The 15430-nt window shown below is 29.5% G+C and overlaps 2 protein-coding genes across 2 annotated transcripts; one reads left to right on the forward strand and one right to left on the reverse strand.

Annotated features, from left to right (window-relative positions):
- Window positions 1–49: 49 nt before the first annotated feature.
- On the reverse strand, window positions 50–3366 carry LOC125865355 (stomatal closure-related actin-binding protein 3-like). The gene is made up of 5 exons (XM_049545549.1): window positions 3109–3366; window positions 946–1244; window positions 589–717; window positions 320–412; window positions 50–208 (listed from the first exon to the last, which is right to left on the reverse strand). Exons 2-5 carry the CDS (start codon window positions 1228–1230, stop codon window positions 50–52), a joined length of 666 nt encoding a protein of 221 aa, XP_049401506.1. The 5' UTR covers window positions 1231–1244; window positions 3109–3366.
- A 9527-nt stretch (window positions 3367–12893) lies between these two features.
- LOC125864985 (probable mediator of RNA polymerase II transcription subunit 26b) lies at window positions 12894–15315 on the forward strand. The gene is made up of 9 exons (XM_049545135.1): window positions 12894–13370; window positions 13636–13704; window positions 13789–13871; window positions 14252–14304; window positions 14390–14511; window positions 14611–14638; window positions 14724–14938; window positions 15020–15110; window positions 15202–15315. Exons 1-9 carry the CDS (start codon window positions 12894–12896, stop codon window positions 15306–15308), a joined length of 1245 nt encoding a protein of 414 aa, XP_049401092.1. The 3' UTR covers window positions 15309–15315.
- Window positions 15316–15430: the final 115 nt, after the last annotated feature.

Consider the following 15430-nt stretch of genomic DNA (forward strand, 5'->3'; position numbering starts at 1 on the left):
GGATTTCAAAGAGGCAATGAATGGATATAATATCAAAAATAAGAACCGATCAATGCATGGTAGTAACCTGTTTTGCTGAGGTCGGGGAATTCCTCTCTTCTTCATCAAGGGCCTCTCCAATTCTTTGCACGACTGATCTGGCACTCTCAATTTCAGCACAAGCAAAAGATCTTTCCTGGTTAACCAATCTTTTAGCATCTTCTGAGGCCTGTAAGACAAAACACTTTCAGTTTCTTTTCTCCATATTTCTTTCACATACAGAAAAGCACAGAGATTAGCGACCGAGGCTTGACCACAATTCAAATGATATAGAAATAACCTGCTTGAGAAAATTCACAAGCTTTTTCACTTCAAACTTCTCTTGAATAAGCTCTCCCTCATTTTGTGTCAGCTTTACTGCCAAAGCTTCCACCTGGACAAAGTATGCGGTGAGGCTTTAGGAAGATAAGATATATATTTAGCTAAGTAAACCAAAGAATATTTCAAAGTATATATCTGAAAAAAATTCTTATTTCCATTACATTTAGCAATAGACAAACAAGGAATCACTGATTCAATTATGTGGAACAATTTGCAAAGAAGACTAACCAATGAAATAGCTTTTTCAATGTCCTCCTTGTTAAGTCCTGTCAATCTTCCTTTGAGAAATTCTAAAGAATCTCTGAGCTTCTTCAAAAGGACATGTCCCTCTAGGGAAGGTGCCTCTCTAATTTTAGCCTGGAAGAAAGAAAAACTCAATTTATATAAAGTTCAAGTCCTATATTGATATCTTCATAAAAAATTTATCTATCTCAAGACCAAAAACGGGGTAAATGATGCCTAGCTTCACATGAAATTCATTTATATGTTTATTCTTTTCATCTCTATTGTCCTACGTGATGTAAAATCAAAACATCGTCGGCCAATTAGATGGCACAAGCGTGCAAACAGAAAAATGAATGTTACCTCATTAGACAATTTAGCTGCAGCTGACAAATTCTTGTCAAATTTGCTAGCAAGGTCACGAACAGAAAGGCGGTTGTGTTGTTCTGTCAGCCGATCTGTTTCTTCCTCGACTACCTCCTTTAAAGGTGGGGCTTTATTATCCTCCTTTGTATCCTGTAGAACCTCAAAGTTGGGTCCTAGCTTATATGTTGGAAACTGGTTATTGGACAAGCTCACATCTCTTGATACTGACTGGACTATCTGCATCTGAGGCTCCTCTACAAATTCTGGACTGACCTTTGTCATTTGACCAGTTTTATCTGTTCATCAAGATGCCATAATATAATATCCCAACAGACATCAAAAAGAGATCAAATATCTACAAGAAAGTTCCAGAAAAAAACAGATTGCAGCCTACATGAAACATCTGTAACTACACCATTCCACACTCAAAAATGGGAACAAAATTCTTTCCCAAAATTAAACAAGATTGCATTAGCATTTAAGAGAACTTGAGGTGATAGGATATAATTCAACACCATTGAAGCCAAACAAGACAATCTTGGAAACTAACCATAAGCTATAGAATAATTTGTTGAATATACTACCAACAATCTTCTATCTTTCACGGGAGTACATAGACATTTTACTAAATATAGTCTTGTAAACCCAAGATAAATAGGCAATTGCCTAAAACTTAGTGACAATATTAGAAAAAGGTATTCAGAAATCAGCAAAACTAGTGCTGATCAAGGAATGAAAAAGAAAAATAAGAAAGAAACTTCAAGACTAGAGTGTTATAAGAATAAAGTTTCACACAGAAAGAAATAAAAATATACCAAAAGGAGGTAATTTAGAGTTTTGGTAGGTGAAAGGGGGGGCAACATAAAGTTGAAAGACTGCAATATATAATCAAAGAAGGAACAAAGCATGTTTCGGTTAAAGACATCATGATTACTGCTGGAGTTAGTAATAATGTATTGGCAAAAGCTTTCTAGTGAAGATCCATCATCAGCAATGGAGAAACAGAAAAAACAACAATTCTTGATCTTAAATGTCACTAAAGAAATTGGAAAAAAAATATATATTTTTTCAGAGAAAGTAAAGGAGGAAAAGGCAAACCTCATGATCTACCTTGAGAGCCAAAATAGAGAAGAAAAGTGAGATTGTAGAATCAAGAAAATTTGCACTTCCCTTAATTTGGATAGTATAATATATTGTTGAGAGTGAAAATTCTTTTGTTTTGGTAAAATAGCTTATCTGTCTCCAGTACAGATTATGAAAACATCTAAGTTTAAGTCTTGACACATGCATTACCAAATTTAGAAACAAAAATTCATTACTGATACAGACTTTTCTTTAACAGTAACCCCTTTTTTGCGTGTGTAATACTTCATTAGATGAATAAAGATACAAACTTTCCTTAATAAACATGCTTAAAATGCAAAAATCAAGGCATTTAATTAAGGAAAGAACATCCTTTTCCTTACCAGCAAAGCAAGCAAAATTAGTTTTTTTTTCCAAAAAAACTTCATGCAATAGCAGAGGAACAAAATGGAAGAACCCCAAATGAATAAAACACTAAAACATGAATCAAAAAAACTGAAAAATGCTAATACTTACAAATTATTGAAGAAATTATGCAAATGAAAAAAACAAACATGTTTTTATGTTCTTTAAACTAAAAAGACATAAACATCCTTACTAAACATGCTTAAGAAGCAAAAATCAAGGCATTAATTAAGAAAAGAACATCCTTTTCCTCAACAGCAAAGCAAGCAAAAATAGTTTTTTTTTTTTTCCAAAAAAGCTTCATGCATTAGTAGAGGAACAAAAATGGAAGAACCCCATATGAAAAAAACACTGAAGAATAAATCAAAAAGCTGAAAAAATGCAAATACTTGCAGATTATTGAAGAAATTAAGCAGATGAAAAGTACAGATTTTTATATTCTTCAAACTGAAAAGACACAAACTTTACTTACTAAACATGCTAAGAAGCAAAAATCAAGGCAAGGCATTGAATTAAAAAAAGAACATCCACTTCCTCACCAGCAAAGCAAGCAAAAACCCCAACAAGCAAAGAAGCTTCATGCAATAGCAGAGGAACAAAAATGGAAGAACCCCATATGAAAAAAAACACTAAAGATTGAATCAAAAAGCTGAAAAAAATGCTAATACTTACAGATTATTGAAGAAATTAGGCAGATGAAAAGAACATATTTTTATGTTCTTGAACAATAGAACACCCCACTGAAACTGAAAGTTCTTGAGAGAGAGAGAGAAGGGTGATGGGAACAAGTGAGAAGAAGAAGTTTGAGAGAGAGAGAGAAATGGATGTCTGCTTTTGTAAAAGCAAAGTGAAAAGGAAAAGCTTCTTCCTTCCTTATGTGTTTACCAGATTTTAGTTTTCCCCTTTTCTCTTTCTGTAGTCTCTTATTACTCACAGCTAAGCAAAACACATTTACAGATACTGTACTATAGTATATGTTCAGTAATTATTTATATCTCATAATAGACTATGGACACTCTCATTAAATTTTTTAGGATAACTAATCAAAATATAGTAATATAGTGATATATCCTTTTTGGTTTCATTTATTTATTTATGTGACTTTGTAGGTCAGAGTCTTTTGTTAAAAAAAATGAAAGTTGTGAGCTAAAATGTATTTCATTCATTTTGATACTCTTTATTTATGAGTTTTGAGTTCAGTGTCGTCTAATTTTGAGATCCAAGAGTTTGAATCTTTTAATATTTAACTTTGTAATCGAAAATCTTAAATTCTTCGCTATTCAATTTTATGATAAAAAATTTTGAATTTCAAATGTTTGATTTGAAAATCGAAGTTATTCTCGAATTCTTTCATATTTTAAATTTTAAAAGTACAAAAATCTTTTGTAAATATTTTTAAAAAGGTAAAATCAATTTCTATAGTAAGAGATCATGATTCAATAATAAGAACTTTGGAAAATTGATAATGATTCAAAGCCAGTTTCCTTAACACTAAAATTATGTTGGTTTATATTTTTCAAATAACTTTTTGGTAAGAAATTTGAAAAAAAAAATAGCTTAGTTTACTTCTTACCAAAAAGAATTGACTTTTTTGGTCATTTTTATTATTCGAATATAAACTTATAAAGGAAGAAAAAAGACTCACATTTATTGACTTAAAATATTTTTTGAAAATGAAAGTCTTTGCACAGTAAGAATATTGATACCCACTCGAACAAATGCAATTATTTCAAACGTCAATTATCATACCCATATTCTTTAGAGAGAGAAAAAAAGTAATGTTATGACTTGACTCTTTGTCCTAACTTCATAATTTCTACGACTAATATCAAGTTATGATAACATGGGACAACAATTAGGTCGATAATAGAGTGTATGCAGTTTTATTTTTATTTTATGAAGGTATAATATTTGTTTTTGATAAATCTTCGGTATGTAAAATTAATACAATATCGTAAAAGTCATGTTGAAAATACTAAAACAGTAAATAATCACATCAATAATTAATATGATAATTCTGAAACAAAAGAAGCAACACATGATATTAAAATCTAAGAATAAAATACTAATAAAGTAATAATAATTATTCCTTTGGGGACACACGATAAACATGATAAAGAAATTAGACTACGCTCGACTACCTAACAACGTTCAATACTTCTATCCTATTAAATTATTTTATTTATTTGTTACAACATCTTAGTCAAAAAGTAGATTGACTAAAGTAAATTGTGAGGTGGCATCTCACGTGGTGTCTTTTAATGGGCTTTACTTCAAAGCCCATCATTGTAAATCCGCTAAAAGGTCAATTTAGGTTAAAGCCCAATTAACAGACCACGCGCAAGTGGGCCCACTTTACAGGCCTGATCAACACAATTATCGATGGCGCGTGCAGAAGTGCGAGTGGGATTATCATATTAGGAGACATGTTTTTACGGTAAGATACCGTTATTAGATTCACCTTCCATTTTGAGGAATTTGCAGAATTGCCATTTCTCGTCGTTTACGTCAATATGTTGGGTAACCTAACGACGCAACGACCGTTATCGGATTAATCCTAGGAATGGATGCACGTGACGTAAGCACGTGCATGTACTATTTTTAGATATGTTTTTCGTCGAAAGATTTCTTTTAGTAAGAAAAATATATTAGTCGAGATTGAATATGAAAGATTCCGGGAGAGGTAGAAATGGATCAAAGAAATATTAAAGAGAACTGATTAGATTACAGTTTACCGATGATATTAATTAAATAGGAGGATGCATGACACAATTAAAGTAGAAAGCTAGTAGTTTGGTATTTTTGTATTCTCACTAACCCTTTCATACTAATAATAGTAGAATTACACTCTTGTAGACTTTTTTTACTATATTTATTTGTTTCTTATACTTCAATTATATATTATTATGTTGTATTCTGTATTCTCCAAAAATATTACACACATTCTAGCAATTTTGTAATAAACGATACATTTAAAATATAGTTTTTCTCCCCCAAAAAATTAGATTGAACTTGTTTTTAAAAATATGGGATTTTATGATCATTATTCATTCTTTTATCCTTTTTCCTATATTTGAACTATATAATAATTAGTTTACCCAATTACGTTTAACTTCATACTATAAACAGTGTCAACATCACCAAATCCCTTTCATATATTTTTTTCTCACATTATTTTCAATTTGACGATAGGCAACGTTGTAGGGGCCAATAGCTTTTATCAACTCTTGCAATGTCATTTTCTTTATATAGTTATATCATTTTCAAGATTATAATATTCTTATTAAAGATATAGCTAGGTAGTTTTATCAGTACAAAAAATATTGGTTAATAAGATATTAAACATATCAACAATTTTCAGAGTTTGACATAGAAATAATGAGATAAAAAATTAAAACGTTAAATCTAAGTACGTTATGCTTTTATAGTCATATCAATTATACGATACCTTATGCCGTTAATCCCTCTAATTTAATTTTAACTTAATTTACACTAAAAGATAATCCAAATGTAGGTTTTCACTAAAATTAACAAAAATATTCATATATTTTATCAAATGATACTAATAAATTTGGATTTCTTCCATGAATAAGAAAATAATTAGAAAATGAAGAAAAAAACATAAAGAGGTGAATCAAATGTGTTGTTTCAATTAGTACAAATTGCTACATCAATCCTTTCACACAAACTTTAATCATTAAATCAATTGGATACAACTAACCTTTTATTATTATTATTATTATTTTCTTAATTTGCTTAGGGTTCTATCTTCTCATGATGAATATACTCAAGTACTAATAAAGAATATTGTTTACTTGTAACAAAAATATTCTAAATATAGTTTATTGGTGGTTCCCGTGAACCAATCGCGTCTTGCCACGTATACTAATTATCCATTAATTATATATCCACTAATTAGATTTTATTAATTAATTAATTAAAACGACTTGTCCTCATGATGATTGTTTTTGTAGATAAATTTTGAGCTAATTGACAAACCTTTGCTTTAATTAACATTTTGTATTGTTTATTACATGTAGGCGGGGCAATTGGTAGGTATCATTAAGAAGCTATTTTTTTAATATTATAATTAGTGATTAAATTCTAATTAGCTCTAAAAGTATGATTAATTTGATGAATAAAAAGTTTAAAAGGAAGTGAAATTGGAATATTTGGGAGTTGTTTTGTTGGACCTAACTAGATATACCTTTCATACTATCCTTCTTTGTTTAATATGAGTTGGTTCATTAATAATGATTAATTTTACCTAATGCTTATTATATACTCTAGTTAATTATAAGCAAAAATGTCATTGAAAATGAAAGATTATTTTTTTAATTAAAAAGACGAGAAACTCTTTGTGGTTTAGTTTTTCTTGAAAAAGATAATTAATAGGACATGAATATGGTTAAATAGTTGTTTTATCTTCACATGATGAATAGATCAAATATTTGAGTCGTTATTATATGTCAATTTTGTTTGATGATATAAAAATATATAAAATATGTCAATATACAATAACGTTAAATATTTCGATCTATACATAAACAAATAGACTTAAAGGAGGTAAATCACTTATTATTGATTATTTTTTTTAGAATTTAAACCTGACACCTTTATTAATTAAATACTAGGTAGTATGAAAAAATAAACAAATGGTTAAATCAATTCGTTAGAACAGCTAACAAAATTGATAGTCCATTTAATTATTATTTTTTATAATGTATAAGTTGGACTTGGTGATTGGTATGTACGAAGTTATCCAATCATTTAATATTATTTAATTTCTACAAATTAAAATAAGTAGAAAATTTTCAAAATAGGAGTTCATAAGATTAATAGTTGTGGGACAAAGACTTAATAAATAACATGCCTACGAAGGAAATTAAATAACTACTACAACTACAGATATTAAAAAGATTAGGTTTGCCTCATAAATTTAACTAAAAGGATGGTGATTGATCAGCAGTCAAGTAGCTAGGGTAGTTTAATTTATCCATAAGACATGGAGACATATTTTCTTCTTTCATTTTAACGTACATTAACTATTTTTAATAATCAGTAACGTACATAAAGTTTTATACAGATAATATGCTGGCCTATATTAATTGTCATAATACATGTAAGTGGAATTGAAATTGTTATTGGCTTATGCTTCTACTTTCCGTAAACAATAATGAGCTTTTTTGAGTTATATATTCAATAGCCTCCCCCTCCCCGAGATAGATCTTGACATACTATTTTTGAATTTCTCTAACTAAATTTGCATGTATTAGAATTACTCGTTAATGGTTAATTAGCTTTAATTTAATATATAAACTCACATATAGAAATAAAAAAATAATAAGATTTTACTTTTTTTCCAAATCGATACTCGTTAATGATTGATCAAATTTAATGAATTCGCCTTTAAAAAATAAAAATTTGTTAATAGTTTATCAAATTTTTTAGATTTACCCCCAAAAATAAGAATAAGATTTTACTTTTAATTCCATATCGACATATACTTATACTTATATATATATATATATATATATATATATATATATATATATATATATATTATAATTAGTTTTGGACTATTACTATAGACTTTTTTTATATTTTACGTATATCCTAAAAAAAAGACTATTGTATGATTCTCATGTTCAAAAAGTTCTCAATAAATTCATGAAAGTTTTTTCTCTATTTGCCAGAAAACATAACACATGGTAGGTCCAATATATATCTCCATGCATGTACCAATAATACTTTGTGTAGACCCTTATATAGCTATATAATAAATTATAAGTAGTTATGGCCCCTATTTCCTTCTCATTTGATGTCTAGTAATTGTTTAGAATTCGATTAAATTTGATTTTACGTTGAAAAATATCCCATATTATAGGTAAATTATACTATTCCATTTATTTTTTTTTTATCAAAAGTGATTTTATATTCAGAAATCAAAATTAAAATTTATAATCAAAGATGAATGAATATTTATTACTCGACCTGTCGACCATCACAATATTTAAGTGGTATATATATACATATATATGGCCCTCACCTCATTGTCTTTATGAACTCTTCTCTTATGGTTGCAATTTATTTTATTGGCCTATTGTATATTAATGCGTCGAAGTTTGGAAGATATTGCCATTTGGATAACAAATTTGTGCTACACAAAAAATAATTTAATTTCATAGTATATATAAAAATATAAAATAATCCAAACGATATAAGTTCTATAATTCACGGGTCTAAAATAAACACATTACTAGTTTTGTAATATCACATGATATAGATAAGCTTGGTCGAGGGGTTTCCTTGTAATAATAATATATCCAACAACTAGTATATATGATGGGAATAAGATTTGTTAATTATTAATTAGAAATATTGGATTTGTAGCTTAAAAAAAAAGAAGAAAATATTTGGTAAATTTTTTATTTTTTTTAAGAAATTGTTGTGAATCATGATTAGCCAAATCAGTGAGTTGGGAATCTCAAGTGGTTCAACAACAACAATTACTTTCTAGTCTTGATCTCCTGAATAAAGTAAAATCAGTTATATAAATTCTCGCTAATCCATTTAAGCTCAATTACTCGTGTTGTTATTTTATTATATCAAATAAAATAGAAGTGAAAGTAATAATAAGTTAAATATATGTTAATACATGTAGTACTGTTTAATAATAATAATAATAATAATAGAAATCCTCTCACAAGACTAAAATATATTCCCAACTAGTAGATATATTACCTATATAAATCTTTTTTCCTTCATTGCATGTGTCCTATACCTATATATTTAGTTAAATAAGCAATTTATTCAAGAATTTATAGATCTTTCGAGATAATTTCTTTTCATGTGATTTAGATCTATATATATTGTCCAATTTTAACACTACTAGACACTATAGTTGTACTTCCACACCCACAAATCGATGCATATTTATGTGTACGCCAAATAGGATCAAACTATCTCAATTGATGCATCACTGCTATATATAGCTATTTGCTTCTTGTAGTGAATGCGATCATTTTTAATCTTATCTTATGTAATTACACATATATTTAAGCAATCACATCTCTACAACACTCATCTTGTGAATTGTTGGATCTTAACAACTTTATATTAATTACTAGTACCATATAATATTGTTGATTTCTCTTTTTATACTTACTCTACAGAATTACATCACATAATATGACAATCTTTCAACTCTACGAGTAACATTTTAATTTATCCTACCATTATCTTGAAATAAAGAGCCTAGATATAAATTTAAAGGGTGGTCCAAGCAACATTTTAAAAAATTCCCTTTTTTCAAGATAGAGTGCTTCCCTCTTTTCCTAAGAAGAAAAAAAAGAGTCCTTCCATTTAAAGCCACAAGATCATCAACTCTCTTTATATTGTTTCTTGATTTTTGCAGCTTTACTAAAGTTGCTAGTATTTACATCTTCTTGTTTATAAATTTGAATTGAAATTAAATCTTTACAAACAAAAATACACTAAAGTTTATTTCACTTTAATACTATTGAAAGAGTTAATATAAATTGTTTTTTATTTAACAAGAAAACAAGGAGAGGGACAATATTCATAATATATGTACGTACTCTATTTGGATGTAGAAAATGAATCGCAAGAAGACATAAAAGTCACAGAGAATAATTGTTTGAACAGTTCAAAAAATGTCCAAAATACCAGAGACAATCCAAGTCTATGAGTAGTCAATTGACTCCTCGAACATATATAATGATTTTTGTCACTTTCCTCATGTTTTATTTTTTCATTTTATTCTATATTATACGTTCTGAAAATTTTAAAAAAAATCTATTTACCTTTATTTATAATTTCATCGGTTTAATTCAGTCGATTATAGTAGGTTATTTTAGTTAGGTAAGATTGAGCATCATATTAAACAAATGTTTATTTGCTCCTATTTCGTATTGATGACCAAATAAAAAGAAGAAAATGGTGATAAGGCTACGATCATTTCTGTTTATTAGGTTCTAAATGAGTTGCTAATACATATTAAGAATTTTCGTCGAAATTATTAAATTTTATCGAATTCATAACTTCAACGGTAGATTTGCTCCTTTTCATTTTTAAAAAACGGAGTAGGGAAAATGGAAAAGAGATTTCCCACCAATAAGGTGGGAATTGAACTCTCACCAACAAGGTGAAAATTCATATAACCAATCAATTGGGCTATAAAGATTAACCGTTAATTCACTTATGTATCTTACTTTCTCTTTTATTTTCCTATACACAACTTGTTCACTTATCCTTTTTGGTCTTTCTGTCCAAACAATGGGCCAAGAAAAGTATGAATTGGGCCTATTTCATTGTTTGATTCTCAAACTTTGCTTTATCTATAGATTGGGTCATTGAGTGATTGGACTTACATCCTTTGGGCCAATCAAACAAGGCTTTTATTAGAGCCCAAAGATTGAAAAAAGTTCTAATGGGAAGCGTTTCTAAATTAGTCGAGGCATCAAAACGGATATACGACATCGAGTGGATTGTTTTTTTTTCCTCTTAAAAAGTGACACTTTAGAAAGGTATAAGATGCTTGATTGATCCATACATAATAGAAGTTTTCAAGCTGGTCATATTTTGGCAAATCCACATATTATAGCCTTGGTATTATTTTTTTACTCAAATATGAGTAGCTTACTCAATTAGTAATGTGTGTATATTTTTCATCTACAAAGGAGACAATAAGTACTCCTACTATATTGCAATTGTCAATTATGAGTTATTGTAACCATAGGTGTCAAATGAGTGAGTTATATTGTATTTGAACGGATCAAATAGATCAAGTTAATAAATAGCATATTGTTGATCTGCCCAAATGTTATTTGTGCTAAAATGAGGGTCACAACCTAACTCGCTCAGTTTTTACTAAATTTTAATTGCTTTATTTATTCTTTTACATGTTTTAGCAGCTAAAAACTATTCATTTCTTTATCGTAGCTATATTTAACACATAAAATAAAATAAATATCTTTTTAAAAAACCTTTAACAAGATTTTTCATTGGTTAATTTGGGCTATATATCGACCCAATTTTTACAGGCTAAATAAACTAAGCTAATAAGTAAACAAATCAATAATCTGTTCAAATTTAATAAGCTAGATGAATTATATTTTTATAGGCTTAGAGGGTGTTTGGATTGACTTAAGAGTTGGTCAAACTTACTTTAAAGTCAGTTTGGTTTTTGGAAGTGTTTGACAAATATAAAAAATAACTTAAAATAAGTAAAAAAAAGGACAAACTTTTAAGCCAATTCAAACACTCTCGTCAGAACAATTAAGTTGTTGTACGCTTTTTTTTCCCTACAGTACGTAAAACTTGTAAACCACTAGTTTTTCATGACAAAATGAATAACAACTATGTTGGTAGGTTTGCGTATCCAGAATTTTGAGATTGACTTAAAAGTTGGTCAAACTTACTTTAAAGTCAGTTTTGATTTTTAGAAGTGTTTGACAAATATAAAAAATAACTTAAAATAAGTTAGGAAGTGTTTGACAAGGTCAAAAATGACTTTAAATAACTTAAAATAAGTCAAAAACCAAATGCAGGTCTCTCTTATTTTTTATTTTTTGACTTAAAAGTCATTTAAGTTTGATTTTTTATTTTTAACTTAAAAATTACTTTTTTTAAAGTCAATTCAAACGGATTCTTAGTTGTGACATTATACACAATGGACCTTTAATTTGTTTCCTTGTGTGTGTGATTGTTGTAATAATACATTAGTCAAAACAATATTTGTCAAATTAGATCCCAAACATAAATGAATAGGCCTTAAAGGCAAAAATTCAATTGAGAACTTGAGATATACATTCCAAAATTTACATTTATGAAGTTTTTCCACATATAGTAGAACAATCAAGTCACTGATTATTCTAATTAATTTTGTAACTAACATTAAATTTAGATAAGAACTTGAGATACACAGTCAAACTTTTTTCCATCAAAAATTAAAATTTAAGTTTTTGGATAGTATCAAAATTAGATAAAGACGGACTTTTTACTATTTGGGTGTTAAATAGCTGATCTTTTTTATCAAGAATCCAATTTTTAGTTCCTGGGTAGTGTCAAAATAGGATAAAAATTGAATTTTTAGTCTTTGGGTGTTATGGATAGTTAATCAGGTTATCAAAAATTCCATTTTTAGTTTTTGGGTAGTGTCAAAATAGGATAAAGATTGAATTTTTACTCTGTGGGTGTTATTGATAGTTAAATCTTTTTATCAGAAATCCAATTTTTAGTCTCTGGTTAGTGTGAAAATTGGAAAAAGATTGATTTTTTACTCTTGGGTGTTATAGATAGTTAATCTTTTTAGTCAAAAATTCAATTTTTAGTTTTTGGGTATAATCAAGATTGAATTTTTACTCTCTGGGTGTTATAGATAGTTAATCGTTTTAGCTTGGGGTTGTTGTTTAGAAAGGTTCTTATTCACAATCATGAAAAAGATGTCTAGGGAACTTAGGCAATGGAGAGCCTATTTTAGGTCATCAAACTTGAACATTTTTTACATAATTGAATCTGCTTTACGAGTAGCAGCCATTGATCACCCAAAAGAATTTAAATTAAGAAGAGATGGAATTAATGAGCTACTCTTCTCAATTGGGGATTTTGATAGTGATAAGGTAGAAAATGTTGTTGATGTTGAGGGTGATAAGGGTAAAAGAAAGTGTAAAAATGGCTTAGTTAGAGAGTTAAATGATTGTGATGTTGAAAAAAGGAAAAGTGAAAGCAATGTTGAAGTTGAGGCATTGAGTGATGAGATAGAGGAAGAGTCTCGAGTTGTTAATGAGGCTCTATCGATCAAGAAAAGCTATGTTGAAGTTGAGGCATTGAGTGATGAGATAGAGGAAGAGTCTCGAGTTGTTAACGAGGCTCTATCGATCAAGAAAATCATCGATAACAATCAAAATGAGGTACATAACAATAAAGTGATTTTACTTCACTTCAATTGAACTATTTTTTGCTATTGTTGGTTTTGTGCATGTTTTCTTTATTTTTTTATACCTTATGAAGTAAGATTTTTTTTTTGTCTTTATTGATACTTGATTGTAGTTAGTCTTTGAAACAATGTAGAAATGTGACGCCATTTCGTTTCCTTTATATCTGCTTTGAAATGTTTCTACTTGAGTCGAGGGTCTTCAGTTGTAAGATTTTGATAGTGTCATGTTCTTTTGACAGTCTGAGTCAAATATATATAAGAGCTTAAAGAGGCTTCAAATGATGGCTTTGTCTGTGGAGATTCTGCAGGTTTGATCTTTTATCAATATATATATTTGATTTGCAATTTCTTTTATCAGCAATTCGTACTCAACGGATATATTTTTATATCAGAACACAAAAATTGGGAAGTCTGTTAATACTCTCAGATGGCACAACTCAAAAAATATTCGATGTCTGGTCAGGAAGATGGTCAAGTATGTCACTCTTTCTTTATTGCTGCTGAACAATATTTCTTTTTGAGTTATCGCACCATTTTGTCATCACTCGCAGCTTTTGTTGGATTTTCATATCGTTTTCTATTAATTTACATGCTAGCGTGGATATTACAGGGAGTGTGATGATGCCCTTACTTTATTTGTACAGTTTTCTGCTTCAGTACTATTAAGTAATCGAAGCATATACCTAGTTTCACCACTTTGTGCACTTAACCGCGACTTTTTGTGTTTGATTGTGGTTATATAAGAAACTGTCGTTGTGTAGAAACATTGATTATTCCCTTACAATGACTTAAATTAGACTGGATGAATATGGTAAACGAGTGTCGCTGTGTTTATTCATTTTTCATTCATCACAGGGGCTGGATTGAAATGTTACAAGAGTGGATGGATGCTCGAGCAACATTAACAGGTCCTCAAAAATTTAGTGTTCTGTATTCTATGTTTAAGGTCATTATTGAAGTCTAATGTGGTGAGTTGTGAAATTATTGGTACAGAAAGGAAATCTGAGTCCACGAAAGCATTCGTTGTTGATGAAGAAGACGGAGGACTTCCTGCTCCGCCCTTGGAGGACATACCTTTCCTTTTTACTCAGACCACTGAAATCGAGTTGTCACAAGTATGCCTAACGTCTTACCTTTCTTCGACAAAATCATTTATCTTTACCTTCATGATTGAAACTGACTCGTTTTCATCATTCCCTATATATTAAATATAGATCTTTGATGGCATGGATGATGATGGAAGTGAGTAGAAACTTTTGTCCTTATAATAATTTCAAATCTAGTCTTTTCTATTCGATTCTTCTTCTAATCGTGGATTTTCTTTCAGATGTTATAATCAGCGTGGGGCAAAAGGACGAGCAAGAAAAGAAACAAACTTCAGTACTTGTCAAACCAAATATGCCTCCCGGAGGCAACTCAGGACGTGGAAGAACAACTAAGCCAACACTCGAACAAAAGCTCAACAATGATCATGAAATGAAACTCAAGGAGAAATCTGACCAAAGAAAAATTCAAACAAGGCCTGTGTCTACTCAACAAAACGTGAGTATTCGAAGGGTGTGAATTTCTAGTTCATGTAAAGCTTCGATTTCTAACTAACATATCATCATTTCATTGTATCAGAAACTGAAATGCCCCGATGAGGATGCAGAACATTTGAAACTTGAGGCCACAAAGCGAAAGCTCCATGAGTGTTACCAAGAAGTTGAAAATGGTTAGTTTGGTTTCTTATAGCGCGCAGACTTAAATAACTCATCGTGCACTACAAAACATCTGATAATATTTCCTTATTAATTGTTCTTCAGCGAAGAGGCAGAGGACTGTTCAAGTAATGAAGTTGAAGGACAAACCTATGCAAGGCCGTGGCATTAGAAAGCCTCATAATAGGCCTTTGGTAAATAGGCGTCAATGAATCATTTCTTCGCCTTTGCTAGTCAATCTTGTGGAGGAGCATCGTCAGTGAAGACTTGCGTCAGTGGTATAAACTAATAACTCAAGATATAACGGATCTCGTCTAGTTTGGAGAGGTGCGTG

The sequence above is a fragment of the Solanum stenotomum genome, chromosome 5 (genome assembly GCF_019186545.1).
Source record: "Solanum stenotomum isolate F172 chromosome 5, ASM1918654v1, whole genome shotgun sequence".
Classification (NCBI taxonomy): domain Eukaryota; kingdom Viridiplantae; phylum Streptophyta; class Magnoliopsida; order Solanales; family Solanaceae; genus Solanum; species Solanum stenotomum.

Excerpts from the sequence above, each read along its gene's own strand:
- LOC125865355 (XM_049545549.1), bottom strand. The coding sequence starts at position 1,230 with ATGACAAAGGTCAGTCCAGAATTTGTAGAGGAGCCTCAGATGCAGATA. Across the intron at positions 718-945 it reads CAGCTAAATTGTCTAATGAG|GCTAAAATTAGAGAGGCACC; the intron begins GTAACATTCATT and ends TCTTTCTTCCAG. Across the intron at positions 413-588 it reads TTGAAAAAGCTATTTCATTG|GTGGAAGCTTTGGCAGTAAA; the intron begins GTTAGTCTTCTT and ends TACTTTGTCCAG.
- LOC125864985 (XM_049545135.1), top strand. The coding sequence starts at position 12,894 with ATGAAAAAGATGTCTAGGGAACTTAGGCAATGGAGAGCCTATTTTAGG. Across the intron at positions 13,371-13,635 it reads TCGATAACAATCAAAATGAG|TCTGAGTCAAATATATATAA; the intron begins GTACATAACAAT and ends TTCTTTTGACAG. Across the intron at positions 15,111-15,201 it reads TTACCAAGAAGTTGAAAATG|CGAAGAGGCAGAGGACTGTT; the intron begins GTTAGTTTGGTT and ends ATTGTTCTTCAG.